The sequence below is a fragment of the Thermobia domestica genome, chromosome 10 (assembly GCF_964235325.1).
Source record: "Thermobia domestica chromosome 10, izTheDome1.hap1.1, whole genome shotgun sequence".
In the NCBI taxonomy this organism is placed as follows: Eukaryota; Metazoa; Arthropoda; class Insecta; order Zygentoma; family Lepismatidae; genus Thermobia; species Thermobia domestica.
The window spans coordinates 181,156,287-181,180,571 of NC_137463.1; the positions used below are offsets into that span (position 1 = coordinate 181,156,287).

General features: G+C 35.0%; 1 protein-coding gene across 1 annotated transcript in view; it reads right to left on the minus strand.

The window, feature by feature from the left end:
• The window catches only part of LOC145662863 (runt-related transcription factor 2-like), a 260,111-nt gene that overhangs the window by 170,386 nt on the left and 65,440 nt on the right, over positions 1-24,285 (minus strand). Inside the window, exon 2 of the mRNA XM_081728804.1 lies at positions 17,098-17,211. Within this exon, the coding sequence (XP_081584930.1) occupies positions 17,098-17,211 (114 nt within the window). The remainder of the gene's footprint in view (positions 1-17,097; positions 17,212-24,285) is intronic.

Sequence of the window (24,285 nt, forward strand, 5' to 3'; positions counted from 1 at the left end):
GGGCAAAGGGCGGTGTCAAGTGGGGTAGTTTGATAGTCTAACATGTGGTTGTTTGGGGTCCTTGTTGAGTTGATTAAAACAACAAATTGTTTTACATGCTGAAATCAGTTCAATCCCCCCCAGCTACTTGGAGGCGGTTTTTTTTGGGGGGGAGGAGTGGATTTAGGTCTTTGTGTCCATTGAGACTTTTGATCCACATGTTGAGAACTATCAACCAGCGAAGTTTCAACAACATTAGCCGAAAGCCACTTTCCATAAGAAAAGTGCGGGGTCCTTTGCATATGGTTATTATATTGATCCGATTAATATTATACTTCGATTTTTTATAGGGGAGACCGGGATATTCACGAACAGTTAAGCTTTGATTATTATAAACAACTCTTTTGTTTTTAGAGATAAAATTAAGATTTCTTGAGTATAGAAAGTTTGGAGTTTTCCTATTTACTAAAGTGCAGAGGAAAGTAAAAAGTAGCATTTTTCAACAAATTAGTGAAATGTTTTTAAAATGTACCTATGTTCGGGATTGCCCCAGTAGTTGGGGTAATCCCTAACATAATATTCACTTTAAATTTTCCTTTACGAAAGAAGCAAAATCCATTAGAGTACATTAAAATTATACCGTAATTTAGTATTTAAATCTTTAATAAGAATTATAATTACAAACATATCTCAAATTAATGAGAAACATGACCAGACCTCATCATCTTTGAAACTATTACAACTGAAAGCTAATAGGTAATAAGCTAAACAAAATGTACTCTTATAAAACAGATTCTCCGTTCTGTACTCTTATGAGACAGAACACTCCGGGCTAATGACAAACACACAGTCTGGTATTTCTGCATGAGACACCATTTTATTGTTAAAGTTGAAACTAATTGTCGACTGCATACAGGCTAGTAAGATTAGAAAGGACTCAAATATAGAGGAATATATAGCCTTATCTGTAATAATATAGATAAAATAAGAACCAACTTACCTTGCCCAGATTGTTGAATCAACGTTATAAGTGAATCGACAAAGACAACAAAACGTCTTCTTCCTGGCAATCCATTTAATTGAATATCACCAAATTTATTTTTATCCTGCCAGGTCGCTCTAGCCTACACTTTTCCAGGTCTCTCCGCTAGCATGCAGCAAAATCATCTGTTTTCTAATAAGCTTGCTTGGGCGTAAACTTGGGTGTTCTGCATTACCTCAGTATTCGCGAATACCCCGCCCTCCCCTAATGTCAAGAAATAATGGAAATTTGTTCGAATAACGAAAATTTCTTTGTCGAATAACTATTCGAGTAACAAAAAAAGGTTCGTTATAACTAGTCGAATAACGCATAAATTTTCGATTAATCATTCGAATAACAAACATATTTTCCAACAATTATTCGAATACCAACAGGAAAGCACAATTGACTGTGAGCTCGAGGACCTATTACCCCAATCCATGGTACCATGAGTGTTACTGAATTTATAGTTTTTCAAATATTTTCGTGCAGTCTCAAAATCATTTTTATAACCCCAAAATCTACAAACACAGTTTGTGATACGCTGAAACAAAAACATTTTGGCACTACATGGTCTTAGAAAGAACTAATCCATGAATTATATTGAATTGGTAGTTGAAGATGTTGGTAAACTGTCGGCGCACATACGAATTGACGTAACATATTTATGGGATAGGATATTACAGGGAAGGGCAGGGAGAACAAATGCCTCCCGAGTTTCAGAAACACGAGCTCTTTAGTAAAATATATCCATTTTCAATCTATATTGATTGATTGATTTCACTTTCAATCTATATTATAAAATTGAAAGTGACTATGTTTGTGACTCTTAATTTCTTGAACTGCCCTACCGATCACGATCAAATTTTCAACGTAGATACGGTTCTCATCTGGAAGTATTTTTTAGCTATTTACTTTGACGCTACAACTTAGGAGAGGGACAGGAGGGAGGCATAGAAAAAATAAATAAAAACAATAACTCTTGAACCACCTGCCCGATCTTAATCAATTTTCAATGTAGATGAGGTTTGGGACTGAAATGATTTTTATCATTTCACTTTGACGGAGCAACGTAGGGGAGGTGGTGAAGTAAGAGATATACAAAACTCAATAAATATAAAAATAAAAGTGACTATGTTCGTGAATTAATTACTTTTGAACCACCCGATCGATCTCAATCAAATTTTCAACATATATGAAGTTCAAACCTGGGAAGATTTTTGTGATTTCACTTTGACAGTAGATCTTAGCGAAGGGGGAGGGGAGGAGGAGAAATATATGAAAATGAATAAAACTTAATAACTCGAACCACCCGACCGATCTCGATCAAACTTTCAACATAGATAAGGTTCGAGCATGGGATGTTTCCTTCATTTCACTTTTAAAGTGCAACGAAGGGAAAGGGAGGGGGGAGATATATGTCAAAAAAGTAAAGATAAAAGTGACCATCTTTGTGACTTCATCACGTTTAACCACAGGACCGACATTAATCAAATTTTGAAAATGGATGAAGTTCGGACCTGGGGTGGTTTTTATCATATCACTTTGACAGTAGACCTTAGGGGAGGGGCTAGGTATATAAAAATAAATACAACTTAATAACTCTTGAACCACCCAACCGATCTCGATCAAATTTTCAACATAGATGACGTTCCGGCTTGGGATAATTTTTATCATTTAACTTTGACGGCGCAACGTAGGGGACGGGAAGGGTGAGGTATATGTAAAAAAAATAAAAATGACCGTGACTGTCTATGTGACTTCACTCTTGAACCACCGGACAGATCTCGATCAAATTTTCAATAGATGAAGTTCGAACATGAGATAATTTTTGTCATCACTTTGACGATGAAACTTAAAGGAGGGGGAAGACATTTACAAATGATCGAAAATGACCGATATTAGTGTCGAATCTATAGTTTTTGAGGTCTCTGAGATGAACAGTGACACTTCTGATGGCATTTAAATCCAAATTCATTCCCGCAAAAACTGTGGGAGGGGAGTGGGATATATATTAACCAGCAGTTACTTTTCAAACTTATACTATCCATTGTTATTACATTGTTTCATTATTAATTGGACTGTAACGTTGAAACATTACAATATTATATATATATATATATATATATATATATATATATATATATATATATATATATATATATATATATATATATATATATATATATGTGTGTGTGTGTGTGTGTGTGTGTGTGTCTTACCCAAAAATAAATATTTCAGAATCCTAAGATACTCACGCAACAATTTTTATAGAGGGAGTTTGACTACGAATATTTAATTGGAACTACTCACAAACTACCTCTATAAAAACTGTTGCGGAAATACCGCAGGATTCTGAAACGTGAATATTTGGATAGGGCGCATACTATTTTCTAGTTCCTAAGTGAAGTCTTGATCCGACTACGGTAAGTTCCATAGTACTGGAGCTATGGGCTTTCAAAGTTCACTTTTTTATGTTATCGGCAGCATACAATTCCGAAAGGAAGCATTTGTGCACCCAGGATGATCTATACTTTTTGTCTTATCTTGGTGTCAGTAATCACCTCCCAAACGTTGTCGATATTGTTTTGAAACACCCTGTATATATATATATATATATCATGATTTGTGCTGATTTTATTTTCCATTAGTCTACGAGCAAACAATTTTGAAGTAATAGTTTATAATGGCAAAAAAGTAATTTTTCACTAATTTGCAAGAAGATTGTCACAACTCAAAATTGCTAGTTAATAATAATAATAATAATAATAATAATAATAATAATTATAATAATAATAATAATAATAATAATAATAATAGTAATAATAATAATAATAATAATAATAATAATAATAATTCTACACTAGTATTAACAAATATATTAATATATTCTACAAAGATAAGACATATATCAATTGATAAATCTTAGTGAGCGGAATAAAATGGCATACTTTGAGGATAAATAGATGTTCATGTGTAATTTTCAGTAATATCGACAAAAAAGTAACTTTTAAGAATCTAAAGAAGTATGATTCGTGACCTCCACACACACAAAAAAGACGTGAAACTAATAATAAAACATATCTGCATTAACATTTTCATTATGACACTTGCAAGAGGACAATACACGCTATGATTATTGAGATATGAGGCGTTCGGTGCACAAGTCCAATCTTGGTCATTTAGGACATATTTCATCTACCTGAAGCCCCTTTCACTGCTTGAAATATTCATGTTCATCCTATTGTAAACAACTCTTTATATATAAAACAGGTTCACTTTTCCATGTATTTAAACGGAGTGTACAAACGTTATGTCTTCTTCTCACAATTTTGATAATTGGAGTTGAATCCTTGTGCTCTGTATGCCTCATATAACAACTTAAATTGCCTATTAAATGGCTCACGCAAGTGAAACTTAGAAGATTGTAATATTGCAAAATTACAACTTTGAAAACATTAATTATGGTTTATGAAACTCTGAAGAAAAAAAAAAGTGTCAAGGGGATTATGCAAAACGCACATTTATTTCTATTTCCAGAAGTTTCAATTTCGTCCGGTAGATGTTAACCCACTCGAGGATGTTTATTGTCATCTAAGAGCGCGATGTATAACTTCTTCTAGCATTCTAGGATTATACACCTTTCTTAGAAAATTTAGTACCGGGTGTCCCAGAAGTAGTGACTCACTTGTTAATTGCGGTAGATTAGGCTGTATGATTGTCGTTGTTTGTTTGTTTTATGTTTTGTTTGTATTGTTGTATAATGGTGTTTTTCTTGATTTTCAGTTGACAACACTACAAGATGGCACCTCGCCTGACGCTTGAGAAACATGTCCAATGCGTTCGCCTATTTTCTGAGACACATAATGTTACGGAAATCCAGTGAGATGAATGAAGAAGCTGTACGGTCACCAGATCTCACTCCTCCTGACTTCTTCCTACGGGGACATTTGAAGGACGAGGTATATACAAGATCCATAAACAGTGTTGCGGAATTGATAGCGCAAGTCATCGAGGAATTCAACAACATTCCCGTTCAGATGTGCCGAGATGCGTACAGAAATGTGCGTCTCCGGATGCAGGCATGCATTGATGTTATACTGATGGCCACCAGGTGGACCTCCACATGGAGAATAGCACATACTGTAAAGTGTTTGATTTTTTTTACATCATTCCTTTGTACCTACAATTTTATTTCATCCCATTCTTGTTTATAATAAAAATGTACTGACCACTGAAAAGGTGAGTCACTACTTCTGGTACACCCTGCAGAACATAGTATTTTACGATGTTATCGCTACTCCATACGATAACCCTTCAACGAAAACGAATTCTTTAAATTTTTTTTTTGAATACATAGCTAGAGCGATTATATTTTCAGGGTAACGGTGGCTTTAATGGTAAGCAATGCATATCACATTTTCTATTATTGAAACAAAGGCTTATAATTCTAGAATGCTAGAAGTTACACCTCGCGACGTTAGATGGCAGGAAACATCATTTAGCGGTTGACATCTACCGGACAAAATTGAAACTTCTACAAATAGAAATAAATTTCACGAGATCATCTTTACAAAGGTTGTAATGGGACATATCCTAACCCAATATTTTTATAGTACATCATATAGTCACCTTAATTTTACGAAAGAAGGAGTGTATATGGGAGCGAGTGCACGCTATATTTTGAAAATGGCCTAGCGTAAACCTACCAAAAATCATAATATTACCTCACTACCTTTTACAGCTTTTAGCAGAATGCATTGATCAGTAAACTTTAAATATATTTTAATTAATGTTTCTAGAGTTGCAATTTTTGTAATAAAATATATTGAACCAAGCTACTACGTTAAACGTCTGCTAAAGAAATATATGTAAGATACTGCAAGGGTTGAAATAGCACAAAGATATTATTGTGAACAACAAGAAAAACGAAAAACATAAAACATCCGTATATTGGAAAGTACCGTAAATTATAAAATGGGTAAATGACTATTATTTACCCAAATCTAACAACAACCAACGGAGCGACACTTATTTTAATGGCGTCATATACGTATTATACTTACATAGAAAATAAAAGTATTTCGAGAGATTTAGCTGGCTGTTGTAGAGACTATAAACCAGTACATCATGGAAATAGGTGTAAATGGCCAAACAAATACCATACTCTCATTTTTGCAAAATTTAGAAAAAAAAAGTTATGCTCATAATAACGGCAGGGTATATATTATTTCTATAGGAAAATTTTAATTATTTCGAGAGATTTCGTTGTCTGTTAGTAATACAGAAACGCTACGGATCATGAAATTAAATGTAAATGATACAATGAGTACCACACTGTTATTTTCCAAAATTTCAATAAAATAGAATGCGTGGCACTCATCGTAACGACACGTCATACATTATGGCTGTATGAAAAATAGAATTATTTCGAGAGATTGTGTTGTCTGCTACTAAGACTTTAATCCAGAGCATCATGGAAATAAATGGAAATGAAACCATGAGTACTACACTGTTATTTTCCAAAATTTCAGAAAAATAGAAAGCATACACTTATGGTGAATTCCCCTTTAAATAAGATGTAGAGTTGTATGTTCTCAAAATTTATCCTAGTTTTATACGCACTCTCTCTCATGCAGAGTAATTTGCTCTCTTTAGAAAGTGTCTCATATATTCTAATATCCATAAATATAAATACATTCTAATTAATGTTCATTTTTGTTTTATTTGATAATGTTATTGTAGCTCTAGATTTAATACTTCACACATTGTGGTACATGGACGTCTCTGGCAAGTTAAAATTGTAGGGGGGGCGGGGACGGCCAGAATGCTACTACCCCCCACTGAATTTACGTCCAAATTATGAGTATTGCTTGAATTATGAGCTAACTGGATCCTCATACTACTTTTACCAATACAATCGATAGGTTAAGCATGACGTATTTCACCCAGTATTTGTTGTTCGTTTGTTTCCGATCGGTTCTAAAGTCGTGAGTTGCATATGGAACTTACAATGATTATATTTTACATTGACTTATAAATATTATAATGAAAGAGAGAAGAGAATTATTTTTTAAAAAAAAATCTGAAAGAGGGAACTTTGAAGTCCAAATAGACCAAAGATAAGTAAAGGAAGGACACTTACTTACATGAAAATAAAGTGGAACATCCACCAGCCTGTGCTTTCTGTACGTACCAGACGTATTGTGTGGAATCGAAAATGTGAGTTTTAGGTTTAGTGCAGTACTGATAAAATCACTTATAATCACTTCTATCACATATATAGTAAGTTTGAGTGATTCCGGACAGCCGCTAAATCCGGACACCCTAAGCTTACGATAATACTATTCTTCGCATGTGTAATGTGGAGAATTGTTGTGACACTATTTGAAGCACCGTACCTTCCTACAGTTCAGTGCTGAGTAGGAAGTGCAAAGAGTGTTATGCGTAGTTTCGACGGTGGGAGAAAGAATAAGAAACAGGAATGTTCATTCACGTTTTTTGACCTGATGTAACTTTTTAGTGGAATATGTTAAGGTTTTACACAGAAATTGTTGTCAGCAAATGGTTAAGTAGGACATATATCGAAGCGAAGACTCTACTTTATTCGTTGCATATTGGAAGAATTCTATTACTTTGCGCGTGTGCACAAGTTTACAGTGTTCAAAACGGGCGAATCCGGACGTTTAGGAAAGGGTGAATTCGGACACGTTTATTAATTTAAGCTGAATCCGGACAATGTGATTAATGAACTAAGAGGATTCAGAACGCTCTCTCCTCTCTCACTTTTCACGTTTATGAGTGTGAAATAGTATGTGAGGTCTATTGCTTATATCTAACGTCTATTCATTTGTGCTATAAATGGACTCCGAGGAATCACCAGAAAAAAGCTATAAAATTATCTTAAGATCTACAAACACATCTAAATTACAAAATGCTAATCATAAGGTGCTCAAAAATTCTACACTACTGAATGACTACATCATCTGGTATATTCCCATTTGATCCGCAACAAGATCCGCGACTTTTAAAATGGAAATACGGACACCTTCCTGGAGTACGTATATTAGTTTTCAGATTGTGACATCATTGCTTGTCAAAAATGCGAACAACCTGAAAGTGGTTACTTCACATAAAAGTGAGTGATTCGGAGTTCGAATTTCATAACTTTAGTTACTTTTGAAGTATTTATTAAACTCATTTATTCCAGTTTTGGCTGAGTCGGTACATGTAATTTTGGTAGTTTACCATCAATAATACATCGTATTTAAAACATAAAAGCAAATATAATTAGCAATATACTTATGACATGCACAAAATATATTTGAAAAATAAGTCTTACCAGCTTTCCTGGGGTTGGTAATGTCTCATATAAGGCCTACATACTTTTACTTGATCTGGATGTATTAATTAATTGGAAGATGTAGCTAGGACCGCGGTGGCTCAGTGGTAGAGCGTTCACCTCTAGAGCATGGGGTCTTTGGTTCGATCCCATAGCTCACGCCAAATGTGTACAAACACCGTATGCGCGGGTTTTCTCTGCGTTCTGCTTCCTCCCACTTTCTTCATTCCACCATTTCATTCATTTCTCATCATCACCCTCTCCTTTAGCCTAGCCGGCATAACCGTGGGACGTAAAACTTAAAGATTTCATTTTTGGAAGCTGCTCTCTTGAAAATGTACTTTTGTTCATCTTTAGCAGTTTAGATAATTTCAGTAAATTTTCCTACCTGTGCACACGATAGGTCGATACAGGCTGGAAACCAGCCCAAAAATGTAGGGGGGGCGGCGGTAGAAGTTAGGGGGCCCGATCCAAACATATTATAGTTCATCACCATATTATACTTCATTTGCAAGCTTACCATTAGAATTTTAGGGGGACGGTAAAAATTTAGGGGGGCCCGGCCCCCTAGATCCCCCTTGGATACGGGCCTGTGTCGATATCAAAGCAAATTATAAACTCTGCTTTAATCATGTTCATCGACAAACCATTCCTTTTGTCATTCTAAAAAAATCTGAATAGAACAGAGAATAGGATTAAGAGGAAAAATTACCGGACATTTAACTTCCGGTTCTGAGGTTGTACTGGACACCGAACAAGAAGGTCAAAATTGAACTGTCCGATAGAATACCGGACGGTGGCAACCATATTTGAATCAGCGTTCCATTATATTTTTCACTTATGTTTTCATTTTAATTAGTATTCATGATAACTAGAGAGCGGATTTTAAGGTGCAGCACCTTTTCTAAAAATGTAGTTGTTAAACAACCAAAGTTCAAAATATGTATTTCCGGGCATAAAACGAACTGAAATGAACACACTTTGTTGCACCTTTTTCGTAAATGTTGCAACTTTTTTGCTAAATTAATAAAATTTCCATTTTTTGAACTTCTTTTAGCCTTCAGCACCTTTATTGTCCCTTTTTTCTATTTTTTTTTTAATTTGGACAGAACAATATGTTTTATTTTCAATCTGGTTTGCACACAATTTAGACACAATATTGACGGATTTGCAAGGGACAAATTTGAACTGAATTTGCGAAACAATCCGGACACAGACATCTTTACAACGCCAACTGAACTTCCTGTCCATGTGCTTACAACATATGTACCACTGGTTTCCATTGATGTCGAGCGATGTTTAAGGATCACCTGAATTCCATAAGCGACAGAAATTAACATTCGAACCCATATAAATGTTGTGCATAATCAAGTATAATCAGTTTCTGAAAACCCAGTAGTATGAAACGGTTTCTCAAGCCACAATATTGTTAAATTAGTTTTTTTTTTTTTTTTAATACCGACTTGGTTTTAACCACAATTTTATTACAAGAATGTTGAAGGTTGTGCAAGTTTATGAGAATAAATAAAACAATTTTGCAACTTATGTCAAATGTTTAAAGTCAAGTTTTTAACAATATTTACTGTGTAATGAATAAAGAATGATCATATAACTGTATACTATAGCACTTAATAAAGATATCCTATTAGCACCTTTTTGAATGACTTTTCAGCACCTTTTATGCCCTTTTCTTACCACATTTTTGCACTTTAAAATTTGGTCTCTAATGATAACTGTTGAGACTTTGCAACCCTGGTAATTTTAGCAGATGTCTGTGAACGTAACCTCGGCATATATTGTATGAATTGCTAATGTAATACCATTTTATTTATTTTAAAACTATTATAGCTATAGAAAAATATTTCACGGTAACTAGTTAGTAGTGAAACTTTGCGCGATGAAATAAAATAAAGAGTTGGAGAGTATTAGAACGTTAAAAGAACCTCCTTGAAATCATCAACACCTGCAAACTGCACTTCGAATTACAGAAGGAATCAGGGACGACTATCTTAATATTCTGGTATTAAAAAACTACTGAAATATACCCGTAGACGGAATGAAAAAAAAAAAAAAGAAGTTTGTAAAGATACATTTAAGAATGTAAGCTGTGAAGGCACTTAGCACACAAAAACTTCATTGTATTAATAAGTGGGGACTGTTACAGATTAACGGAGCAGCGGCTTCAATGTAACATAGCAAACGCAATAAGTAAGCGAACAGCCCAGTCATTAGGGAAGATTAATCACTTTTGCTTCGAAGTTACGTCTGCCTCGAATTAGCACGCTCTCCTACAAGATTTCAAGACGCAGCCACGAATTAAGATTGTTTGACTTAAAAGGAAAAAAAATCTACTGCTTTAGATTTTCAATCTTACTTCCCCTTCTAGAAAAACATGCAGTCAGTTAACAATTAAGAAACACGGAAAAAAGTGATGTTTTTATTTCAAAGTTCTCGACTAGAAAGCCAGCACATGGAAACTGTCTAAGTAAACGAAGGTTAACCAAAATGAAGTGTTTTATAATTGCAATTGTTAAAACGGACAGGAGTGGGATAAAGAAAAAACACGTGTAGTCGTACAGTCGGTAGCAAAAGTGCATACATACCTTCTCTTTACAGATTCGCTTATAAATTATAACTGTTGAGGTCATGAACCAATTTGAGTGCGGTTTTTTTGGTTAATTATAGAAAAGTATGTTTTTTATGGTGTGGACATTACGAAAAATCGTTGAAAAACTATTAGGACACTTTAAAATATGAGTATGAAGAATAATTCAGAAAAGTATAGTTGATAGTAAAGAACACTAACGAGAAAATGATGGGAATAATAGAGGAGAAAATAAATCATTATCGAAGATTTTTTTTTTAATTATAAGAATTCTGTTTCAGAAGAAATTGTATTTGGAAAGGCGTTATAAGCTGTATGGTGGAAGGAAATAAGAACGAAATGAAATTAAATCTGTAGTCTTACGTCCCAGATATTGCCCTTCAGGCTAAAGGAAACGGATCACTAATTAAAGTGAATGATCATCAAGTAGTCGGTGAGAATGAAAACATGGGAGACAACAGGAGAATTCCGAGAAATTCCCTCGGGTACGATGTTGTCCACTGCAAGTTTGCATGGCCTTGCCCTAGATGAAAGCGTATTTATACAAACATTTGATACTAATTTGAAACAGAATGCCTTACTGAAAGATTAGACACTAATTTAAAATTATAGTCCAGCAGTGGCCGTTCTTTGCATAGAGAGCTATAAAATTCCTGGAAACTATGTGGGAAGTTTACAAACTTCTAGGTTCGAGTTACTCATTGACGCAAGTTTCCATACAGTGGTGTTTCTTAATCCCCTTAGAATACAACTTTTCCAACCTCAAGACTTAGCCAAACCGATTTTTTGCACTTATAGAAGACAGTAGATCCATATCATTTCATGGACATTGTAACTCTTCAGGAAATGATTTTTCCCAAACACATCTTTAAATAACTTTTCTCAAAGTCGAGACCAAGTTGAATAATTTTCTTGATCCCAAAAGCAAAGGATTCAAACAATTTGTTGGAAAACGAGAGAAAATTGTCTGAACCACATAAACTGACTTTCACGAACAAACGGATCAGAGATCCAGGATCTGCAGAAGTTATTAAGTCCATATTATCAACTTAGAATTTGAATTTGCAACTCGTCAAGACTTTAGTGGGTGCGTCTCATGGGGCATTTCACCTCTTTGAGCGATGGAATGCAGCAGTAGTGGTCGAAAATAGTTTCAAAGGAGAAGGGACAATGAATCTGAAGTGTGATAGAATATAAACGATACATTGATTGGTTGGGAGTCTCCCTTTTCGAGAAATTCTGTTACTTTTATTTCTGAAATGCTATCTTTGTCTAGTAATTTGTGCTACAATTAATCAAGTATTCCTATCTTTTTTGGTTAATTCATAAATCAGACAGTACTTAAGTCAGAATACTGTCAGATGATACGGAAGAGATTATTTGCTGAATCTAACACACTGCAATAAATAAATAAATACATAAATAAGTGAACACTTTTAGAAACATTTTAATCATTGTTTAAATATCCAAGAATGTCTTGAAATGCTCTATCAGTTAAAAAAAAAAAAGTCTGGGATGAAACCTAATACAAACTCCCCTAAGAATGATCCAAATACACCAGAACTTCTGAGTTCAATGAGGATACGAACACAGCAACGACTTTAAAACAGTTTAGGCCACTTTATACATTGCCATTTACACATTTACAGGTCATTTCTGTCCGTATACTCATTGGACATGTCAGAAGTTCAGAGACATTTTGAACACATAGTATTCACAGGGCAATTCCTGTGAATCACTGTTACGATATATTCTAGATCTTTTTGTTCACTGATACAACACTTGAGGACTTAAGTATGTTAAGACATGACCAAAATTCGTTCCTTAAAAATATCCAAACATTTATTTTTTGCCGTGTATATTGCATAGCCAGAATTTTTTTTCAGTGTAACCAAAATGAAAGAAAGCAGAAACACTTTCAAAATTTTAACTTGAAAACCATTAGGAAGACTTAGGTGCAGACGAGAGGACAGTATTAACAGAATTTCGCAGAAATAGGAATACAATGTAGAAACTGGATCCAGTTGGCTAAGAACAAAAATCAATGGAAAGTTTTGTGAATGCGACATTGAACTTTCCGATTCCATAGCCCATAGAGTTAGTTAGTTAGTGATATAAAAACAATTTAGATGTAGAGGAATTCTTCTTATTTAAAAAAAAAAAGAAAGTAAAAGAAAATGGAACAGAAAGAAAGAAGGAAAGTAAAAGAAAAAAAATATTTTCTCCATTCACAAGTCGCTAAGTACACATAAACCGGAGATTCAAGCTTCGAAATTGTGTCTTTCTCTTTCGACGAATACCTTAGGCTATATAATATATCATTATATCAACCCGTCGAGTTCAAATGAAACATAATAGTATTGCAGATAAGGATTTTTATAATTTGCTCCTATAAAAGAAACTTATTCGACCAAAAGTATTTCCTAAAACTACGACTAACTCTGAAACTATGCACTTTTGCTCACAGGTCCATACAAACTTTTTTTTTTTTTTTAAATGATCAATCTAGCCCAGGACCGGGAGTGGGGTCTGGGGACCCATTTTTTTGAGTGACAAAGATAATTGAAGCTATTATTTATATATTTTTGAAAGATTATAGTAAACTCATGATATACCTGTCATAGTCTGAGTTCTGGCTGTCCCCAGTTTGTACCTTTTAGATCTGCCACTGATTTTGATGTGAAGAATCACCTCTTTCAGTTTGTTGGCATAGTTCATTAATACCCTGTATATATCTTTCAACTTCCTCCTCTAGAGTTCTTAGTTTGCTAAAGCCCTTTTAACACTTTGAAAATGTATTTTATTCTCTATACTATAGGGAAGTTTCTTTAATTGCATTTCCATTACAGGTGTATTAAGACGGGTAATGCCTCTACAGACTGCATTCTCTATCTTGTGATGAAGGGGGACCACTTATATTATATATGTATTATGATGCTCTGTTTGAACCTATCCAGGTGAAGAAGAAACAGGTCAATGGCAAGCTGTGTTAAAATGAAGACAGGATGAGGAATCGCTGCAATTATGAATGATGAATGAAAAGTCATTAAGAATCACGTAGTACCCTCCTCCTGCTCTCTCCCAACACATAAACATCTTTTAAAGCAGATGGCACCACTGTCGAGAAAAGAGATGGAAGAGAAGGGTGAGGAAACATAAGGAAAGCACCACTCCCATAGGAGCCATTCTTCACCTTATTAACAGTAAGAAAACGAGAGATTATAAGTATAGTATAGCAATAGTACTGGTACTATTAATAGTACTACTTCCAGTACTGCTAATAGAGTTTGCTTCCTTAATGTGTTGGGAACAGCAAGAAGCTTGTGGTGATAAAGTGTCGTATGGAAGAATTTGAGACTGTTGCAAAGAGGGTGTTACCATGATAAATGATTTCTTGAAGTTTCTGAAAGATGGGGAGGAATAGAAGGAGTGTGTATGGGAACTACTTCCATCATGTAAAGAGAAGATACAGATCGGAGACTGCCTAAATATAATCACGTAAATCTTTGTATACAGGGTTTTCATAAAGTCTGGACGGATTTAATTCGCTTATAATTTGCATAAAAATGCTCATATTGAAATCAAATAAAGTGCAAACGGTAGCGGAAGGATTAAATTTTTACCTGTAATCTGCACCAGTTCAGTTCATTCACCGCCACACCTCCAACTGGGCGCCATTTACGTCCACACATTCGCGTAGGCGGCGCTGGAATCCACTCAGAGCGTTCCGCCGTGTTTGATCCGAAATGCCAGCCACAGACGCCCTGATTTTGTCCTTTAAGTTCTCCAAACCACTTGGCTTCTTTGCATAAACTTCCGTTTTCACATTACCCCAAAGCCAGAAGTCGCAGGGGGTAAGGTCGGGTGATCTTGGTGATCCAAACAACAATGGATGGAATTTGGTAAGAAACTGGCCCTTGCCCTCCCTCTCCCTCTCTCAACGTGTTCAGAGTTGCCGCTTATCTAACAGTGTTGCCAAGTAAAAATTTAATCCTTCCGCTACCGTTTGCACTTTATTTGATTTCATTATGAGCATTTTTATGAAAATTATAAGCAAATTAAATCCGTCCAGACTTTATGAAAACCCTGTATACATGCAGAACATTCAATAAATTATATTTTTTTTTAAAAAAAGCAATCAGTATACAAATGAGTGAGTTCCTCTGTGACAAAAAAAAAAAATCGTTCTTCAATGATTTTTAGCAATGCTTTATTATAAGGACATACCTAATCAATCGGTTCATCATTTACTTTCTGGGGGCACGGTAGCTCAGTGGTAGAGCGCTTAACTCTGGTGCATAGGATCCTTGGTTCGGTCCTTGGCCAAATAAGCTTGTGGTGGACAACATCCTGTCCGTATGTTTTCTCGGGTACTCCCGTTTCTCCCACTGTCTCATTCCACCAATTCTTGCATCTCCATTCACTTGCTTTAATCATTGTCTCCTTTAACCTAAAGAGTATAATCGTGGGACAAACTGAAAGATTTACTTTCCTATATTTCAAATTAATATTTAAGCCGGTTGTACCGATTGCTTCGAATCGTGACCCACACTAGAGTGTAATCTGTTCTCGGTTGTCAAATACACTCAAGAACACAAATACGATTTTTCTTGACAACCCCAGTGACTGGGAGAAATGAGCTTTCCAAGCTGAAACTTATCATAACTTAATTGAGATCAATTCAACAGGAACGTTTGAACAGCTTGACAATTCTGTTGACTGAATCTGAAATTAGCAGGAGACTGAACTCCTCGCAAAATTCTTTAAGGATTTTGCAGAGAAAAAGCAAGAAAACCAACGTGGGATCTTTTATGGGGTGAATTGTACTCATATCCAATTATAGAAGAAAGCAAATGGGACTTGTACTTATATACGATTATAGAGAAAGCAAAGTGTTTATCTTAGGAGAACTTGTAATCATATTCAAATTATTGAAGCAAGCAAAGTTAAAATTTCTAGTGGAACTAGTAATTATATCCGATTAGAAAAGTAAGCAAACTGGATTTTTTTTAAGGAAATTTGTAACCATATCCACATTATGAAGTAAGTAAAATGGCAATTTCTTGTAGAACTTATAATTGTAGCCGATTATTGAAATTATTAGATTTCAATATTATTGAAATTATTAGATAATTGTAGCCGATTATTAGAAGCGAACTTTTCTAGGTGAACTTGGAATCATGCAGTCAATCAGTTAAATAAAGTCAGAGTACTTTCTATCGAAGGAATATCTTTTGACGTGAGCAACAGTCTACATATGTAATGAAAACATAATTACACTGTTTTTGAATATGTGATGTCTGATACCCTAATTCTCAATCTTTCTCCTGCTTCAAGCCTTAAATTCCAATTTGGCATAATCCTCTTTGAAGCATGTGGAAAGCAACTGTATGTCCTACCCTGTTCCACTGGCTTAGTTAATCCGCCTAGTCGTGTTAGGGTAAGTGGGCTATATCATGTCTTCGTGCTGAACACTAAAACATAAAAATAATACAAAAACAGTATCCCTGTAGAATTTTAACAGTACTTCTAGGAATACTGATACGACAAAACCCTACATTTTGAACAGCAAGTCAGTCAGACTGTCGAAAATTTGTTCCAGTTCAAAGTAACCACATTTTGTAAGGAAGGAATTGATAAGTTGCCGCTGAGTACATAATAAATTAATATAACTTTATTTAATGAAAACAAAATAAATGTCTGATAAAAAGCGGAAGTTATTTATGACTCAACATACACATTTAAGTTGTTATCAATCCTAGAAAACGAAGAAAAATTCAAATTAGGCGTTCACTGTAAAAGTTGTGCCACTTCCATCCACTGATATGCCATTTTTGTAACGAAGACATAACTGCAAATAGTAGATTTAGCAAGCGCGAAACAATTCGACCTTAATACTGTAGTACCCAGCCACAAAAGTACGTGGTTTATTCAGGATGGTCAGCTGCTGGCTGAAAAGGATAGCATCTCATCGTTTAAATATTTTGTGGCATAGCTCTCTCTGCAAGGGGCATATCAAATAATATCATTTATGTAAACTGTCATAAACAAAAGAGTTTTAGTTTAGAGAGAATAAAATGGACATTAGCACTGATAAATTAAAAAAAAACTGTATAAATTGGTAATTTTTATGATGATATATAAACTCACTTGTTTTGCTCCGAGGTTCCCTGGGTCCATCCACTGTGACTTTGATGGCTTTATTGTAGGTGGCAACCTGGGGAGGGGTCGTGTTTACCGTGATTGTTATGCTGAAACTCTTCCCTGCAATGTTCAGAGAAAATATCAAATAATTAACACAATTTCAGTAGAATCACATATAACAAGAATCACATACCGTAATACTGTTACATTGATAATTGATAGCTTAGCAAAAAGTCAATATCATTATTTTTGTTATGGGAAGAAAATGTTTCTTTTCTTTTTTTAAATGTCATTCTGTGATTTGTTTTATGAGAATTTTTTTAGCTACGAACGTTGTGATTACTTCTAGGTATTACCTAATTGGTTACAATACCAAAAACAAATAAAGGTAATCTAGCATTTCCTTTATTGCTGAAGTAATCCTTCGTACCAATTAATTGTACCAATTAATTATTGGTCTGCATTAACTTTCATCAAATACCGTACCTTATATCAAGTGTTATTTAGTCAATTTACGAAATCACCTGCAAGTGTTCGATTGTGAAAAATTAGTAGTATCTTCGTGCATCCAAGCAATTGCGTAAGATATTTAGAAGTTTTATTTGATTCAAAACTTTAATAAGAAACATATAATAGAAAAAGCAATTATGTATAAGACTAATTGTAAGGGTGGTAAATGTTATGTGATTTATGTCGTTATAATGGTACGCAGAAATTGGTTTAGTTATAGGCACTAGCCGCTCTTGTAGTCAGTCTATGCTGTGAGAGAGTTTGTTTATTTAATCGCTTTGGGATTAATCTGACGGAAGAATTAAGAGATTATTCTATAAAATGAGACAGCATGAGAGTGTTTAATTTGATAATGAGAAGAATTGCGAGTTATAATACAAGTATGTATGAAATATATCACTGGAAGTAGGTAGGGCATTCTACTTCCGGACGTGTATATTTTTCCTTAGAGAATTATGATAAATAAATATGATACAGATGAGTAGTGGAACTTAACTGTTATTTCGTTCTTTGTCCATCTACACCACAATTTTGATTAGCAATGATCCCTGAATATTACACCATTATGCTGTTGTTTTTTTGAACTTATCAACAATAGTTTGAAGCGAATACTAGAGAAATCTCATTGAACCAAATAAACTCTTTATTCGTTCATGTTTGACACAAGATTATACAGCTTAGGTTAGTACTGGTGTTGACTTCTATAACAGGCATCAAATTTTAGAATGTCATGCCTTAAGGCTAACATACCGAATTAAATTCTCTGATCTAATCAAATTACTGTATGTTCGTTTGAATCTTCCACCTATTGCGCATCGTCTGGAAGCATCAAGAGTGCGGCATTACGTTGACGGAAAACATTACGTACAAACGTCATCTACAAATACTACTGACGACGAATCCCGCAAGAATTCTACGTATTAATGTAGTTTATCATAAAATTTTATTACAATTTATGATAGGATAGACACCCCGATCATTACATCTCTTAGGCTTATTATCTGCATAACCTTCATTCTTTAATTTACACACTGTTTTCACAATGAACACAATCCATCAATTGTCACCAAAATAGGCCTACCATATTTACTCGAATGTAAGCGCAAGTTTCAAACTTTGTGTCTGTTTTGAGAACTAGTTTGTTATGCGGATACAAGTACCATTTGAAAGATTAACACAGAAAATTCACGCAACTACGGTACAAAGCTAACGGCTCATGATTGGCTGTAAGTGTTTTTGTACCTTTCAGATAGAGTAAATGATTTTCAGTTTAGCGTCCCTTTCAGCAATGAGGCTATATGAGACGTGGACCTAAAGCTTAACGTGGGATCAAAACCCCATGAGCTCCCACCGGTAAACCAATCAGGATCTCTTTCCAGATAGTTACCGATAGTTCCTTTAGTCGTTCTAAAAAAAATAATATCCTCAACTTGAGACATTTGATAAGCAGTGCCCATTGTTGCAATAGAGCCTATTTCTTGTCGCTACAGCTAGTCATTGGGTGTGCATTGATTTTAATTTCCATAGAACTTGCACCAACATTACAAGATAGCCATTTGTCCGTCCATGTTTCTGAATTTTTTTTTCATTGTTGCTTTATTGACCCAGTATATCTTCAATTGTTTTTATTTAGCCTTTCACTGTCGTATCACGAATAAAAGGTACAGGGCAACCACACTAAAATTTCTCGTTTCAATTTCTTAAACAATATTATGTTATGCTGCAGTTATAGATAACTGAAATATATCCTAATGAGATACGAATAAAATTATAAGGTGTCTTCGGGAAACTTCATCCGAAGAAAACTCACCTCCATAAGTAAATAGCTCATATTATCGTGATATTACTGAAATGTTTATTTACGAAATATGAACAAAATCACCTGAATCATTTTTGAGAAAATTGCCCGGAAAAACTCACTCCCATGACTAAACTACTCCTTATAGAGTTTTCACGAGAACTGAGGTAAGCCAAATTATCAGGTTATTAATGAAATATTTATTTATTAAATATGAACAAAATTGCATGGGTCGCTTTTTGAAAACCATCGTCCGATAAATAACTAATCCTCAAAGGATGTTATCCCTTATGGATTTTTTTTTCAGAAGAAATGAGTAATGATACATAATCAGGTTGTTAATGAAATGTTTATGTAGGAAATATGAACAAAATTTCCTCGATCGTTTTTGAGAAAATTGTCCGAAAAAACTCGCCCATATGAATAAACTACCCTTGTGTATTTTTTAAGGTAAATAATTTTTCTTATTGTAAGGTTAGTAATGAAATATTTATTTATGAAATATGAACAAATCCTTGAGTTTTTTAAAAAAAGAAAACTGTTTAAAAAACTCATCTATAACAGAAACTACCCTTTCTGGATTTTTTTTTTCAGAGAAATTACTTATACTATAATATAGCATTTTCGAGAAATATGCCATTTTCTGTTTCCAGCCTTCAGTAAACTACCCTTAATTTTGGATATAGGGAAAGAAAATTGAAAATAGCCCGTACAAACTGTAGACATGTAAACACTTTTACATGTGCATCAAGACGGACGAACAGACGGACCGACAGACATCGAAAAATCACTTTTTCGGTATGTAGAAGCCACGACGCGTGAAAATCCGTTGAAATTTCGAAATCGATTTTTTTACGATTACAATACTTTCTTATCTTCTTTCGTAGTTCGAAAGTGAAAGGGGTAAATATAGGACCAACCAAGTTAACAAATAAAATAAAATATTATTATTATTGTTGTTAATAATAGTAATAATAAGTGAGTTTCATTTTACAGTGGGAAACTATGGCAGACTTCCAAATTATATGAATTCAATTCTCAAATTTGAAGTAATGCATCTATAAGTACTGGTTGGAATAGAGTAATAAGATCAAACATAGAACATGTTTCTAGGATGCTGAATCTATATCAAAAAGCCATTACTCGCTGTCCCTTACTATTTCTGTTCTATGTTGATAAATATTGAAACTGGAAATAGTTAATTCGAGAACTAATTCCGATGTGATTACAGGGTTATCAGGGGAGATGAAACCTATTCTTGGGACGATGACTCGATTGCAAGAAACCACTTTTCGGTTTCTCTTACCGTTTTCGATCTGGTACCTGTCGACAGACAGACGGATTGACAGATATAGTTATTCTATAAGACTTCTAACACTTACACAAAGCAAACTATTTGGTCTAGGAATTAATTCGTGCGGGTGGACAAGAGATGGCGCAACGAACGGAGTGTCCCACAGTTCCGTGTATCCACACATGTGTTGCAAACCCCTGTCATCGCGTATCGTTCGTAGTATAGGGCAGTGGATTAAAGCGTCAACAACACCAGTTTGTAGTTAAGTGAACATGGCGCAATTTGTGCCTGATAAAGTGTTTTTGCGGGGTGTCCTGCTGCATTACTTTAACACGCAGAAAAGTGCGACTGAAAGTCATCGTATTTTGGTGGAAGTGTATGGTGACCATGCTCTAGCTGAGCGAACGTGTCAGAAGTGGTTTGCACGGTTTAGAAGTGGTGATTTCGGCTTGGCAGACCAAGAGCGAGCTGGACAGCCAAAAAAATTTCAAGACGAAGAATTGACAGCATTGCTCGAGCAGGATTCGTGTCAAACGCAGGAACAACTTGCAGCAGCATTAGGCGTTGATCAAACAACAGTCTCCAAACGCTTGAAAGCCATGGGAATGATTCAAAAGATGTCACATTGGGTTCCACATGAATTGAAAGACAGAGACGTTGAAAGACGAAAAACCATTTGCGAATTGCTGCTTCAACGACAGAGCAGAAAGGGGTTTCTGCATCGAATTATTACGGGTGATGAGAAGTGGATCCATTACGAGAACCCTAAACGAAAAAAGGCCTGGGTGAAACCAAATGAACCAGGTCCATCACAACCAAAACGAGATATTCACTGTGCAAAGGTTATGCTGTGCATATGGTGGGATATGAAAGGTGTGGTGTACTATGAGCTGCTGCAACCGGGTGAAACTATGAATGGAGAACGTTATCGACGACAATTAATGCGTTTGAAGCAAGCTCTGGCCAGAACACGACCAGAATGGGAGAACAGACATGATAAACTTATTGTTCAACATGATAACGCTCGCCCACATGTCGCAAAACCGGTCAAAACCTATTTAGAAAATGTCGGATGGGAAGTTTTACCCCACCCGCCGTATTCACCAGACGTTGCTCCTTCGGACTACTACTTGTTCGATTGCATGAACAACGATTTGATTGGACAGCGGTTTACTTCTTCAGAAGATATCGAAACATGGGTCTCTGACTGGATCGCTTCCAAGGATGAGGACTTCTTTCGCCACGGAATCCGTACATTGCCTGTCAGATGAGCGAAAGTGGTGGCTAGCGATGGACAATATTTTTCTTAAGGTATTTATGTATTTTGTGTTTGTACTACAGCTTCAATGTGTGCGTACCAACCGCACGAATTAATTCCTAGACCAAACTATTTAATCACTCCATATATACACGAAGGCTACTTTTATTATTATTATTATTATTATTATTATTATTATTATTATTATTATTATTATTATTATTATTATTATTATTATTATTATCATTATTATTATTCAAACCTCGGCTAAGCCACCATAGGAGAATCACTGACGAAACATGGATAAGAAAAAAACAATTCACTGGACGTTGTCCTCCCTTATGTCGATAAGTAGAATGTAAACATATCGAATGCAATGGAGGAACTAACAAATGATGTAATTCTGTTTTTTCCAAGCGAAAGGGCATAGTACAGCCGCAATTCTTCGTTGAATAAGTAAGGATTACGCTGGAACAGGCACGCACCCAGAAATTTTTGTTGGGGGAGGTTCAATGTACTTTCAATTCATTACGTCTATCTAGTACTGAACGGGTATCATTTTGCACCTGAAAAGACGATGAGTAATTGCAAAATACTTCCACCTACATCTTCAAGGGAAAAATGATAGAACTAGATTGTTTTTATAAGAGGAAGAGTGCAGATGAAATGTAAGATCAAATTTTCATGCTACATCAATTATTTCCTTGTTAAATAAGTGTAGTTTTATTGAGAAAGTGTACAAATGTACGTTGGGTTAGGAAGTTTGAGAAGCGGGTTCGGACCCAGTGGACCCCCACGTGGGTTTGCCCCTGCTTGGCGAGACCTTCAATTGTACTCCATATGCCTTAAAGCTCGTCACAACAATTAAATACCAGAGGTGTCTAGCAGTATGGGGGAGAGGTGGACTACATCCAATGAACAGCTTTGCTTAATCTCCGTTTCGTAATATCACGTAATATCTTCCCTGGTGGCTTAGCAGAGATTGAAAAAAAAAAGAAGAAAAAAATAGCCGTCGTAAAATCTAAAAGTGGGTTAACGTTGAACGTTACTTGGTAACGGACATTTGTAACAGATTTCTCTCTGCTTGACGACCCGCCAAGTTACATGTGACACCAATAAATACGACAACCACTTCTTTGTGTGAAGTAAACGCAAATGAACGATACTTAAATCGTATCTCTTCGAAATTTCATCAATGTCCAACACTGAGACCTTATAGTAAGTTTATCGTGTCAAAGTTCATCTTCTCCATTTGTTGTCATTCGTAGTTAGAAACTGCCAAAGCAAACATAAACAAAACTGAAATCCACGTCCGAATGTATGTGCGTCTCTCTCTCTCTCTCTCTGTCTGTCTCTTCTCGTAGAACATTTGTAAACGCTTCACTAAATGTGGTCACTGGTCAATTACAAGGGAACATGATGTTTTCCGTTGATGTGTAGAAACCCCATGCTTCACTGATTCGTACTTTAGCTTTAGAGAGGGATCGGGCATATAATGAACTTCTCGCAAGAGGTTTATGATTTTGTAGGATGCAGAAATGGTAACGGAGGAGGTGGTAGGGAAGAAACGTTTGTGTATGTTGAATTTAGTCACCTGTAACCGGTTAAGGCTGATGGATTTCTCTTAAAATATGTTTTTTTGAGTCTGCAGGAAATTCATCACAGTGGAAGAGTAATTGAAGTGAGAATGCATGATTATTTCATAATTGACTCTCCACACTTCGCTGGTCCTATTTCTTAAGTTACAACTCAATGGGTTTTCATATTTAATACTTCGTGGTCAATGAAACAAAACGTTGATATTTCTTTACACAAAGAAGGACATACAAGCATTTCGAAGTAGTACTTCCAGATTATGGCTGAAATATATCACAATGATGCTATGTATCTTACATACAACTACAATACTTTATATTTCTTCCTTTTCGAAGTTACATGTTCACTCTTTTAGAAACACGAGTACTTTATATTTCATCCTTTTTGGAGTTACATATTCACTCTTTATCTTATCACAATTAAGGTATTTTAGAAACGCGAGTACTTTATATTTCATCCTTTTTGGAGTTACATATTCACTCTCTATCTTATCACAATTAAGGTATTTTAGAAACACGAATACTTTATATTTCATCCTTTTGGTGTTATATATTCACTCTTTATCTTATCATAATTAAGGTATTTTAGAAACACGAATACTTTATATTTCATCTTTTTTGGAGTTACATATTCAATCTCTATCTTATCACAATTAACTCTCTATCTATTATTTTAGAAACACGAATACTTTATGCAGGTGGAAGATAACAACACCGAAAAACTTTGAGAAGTGATTCC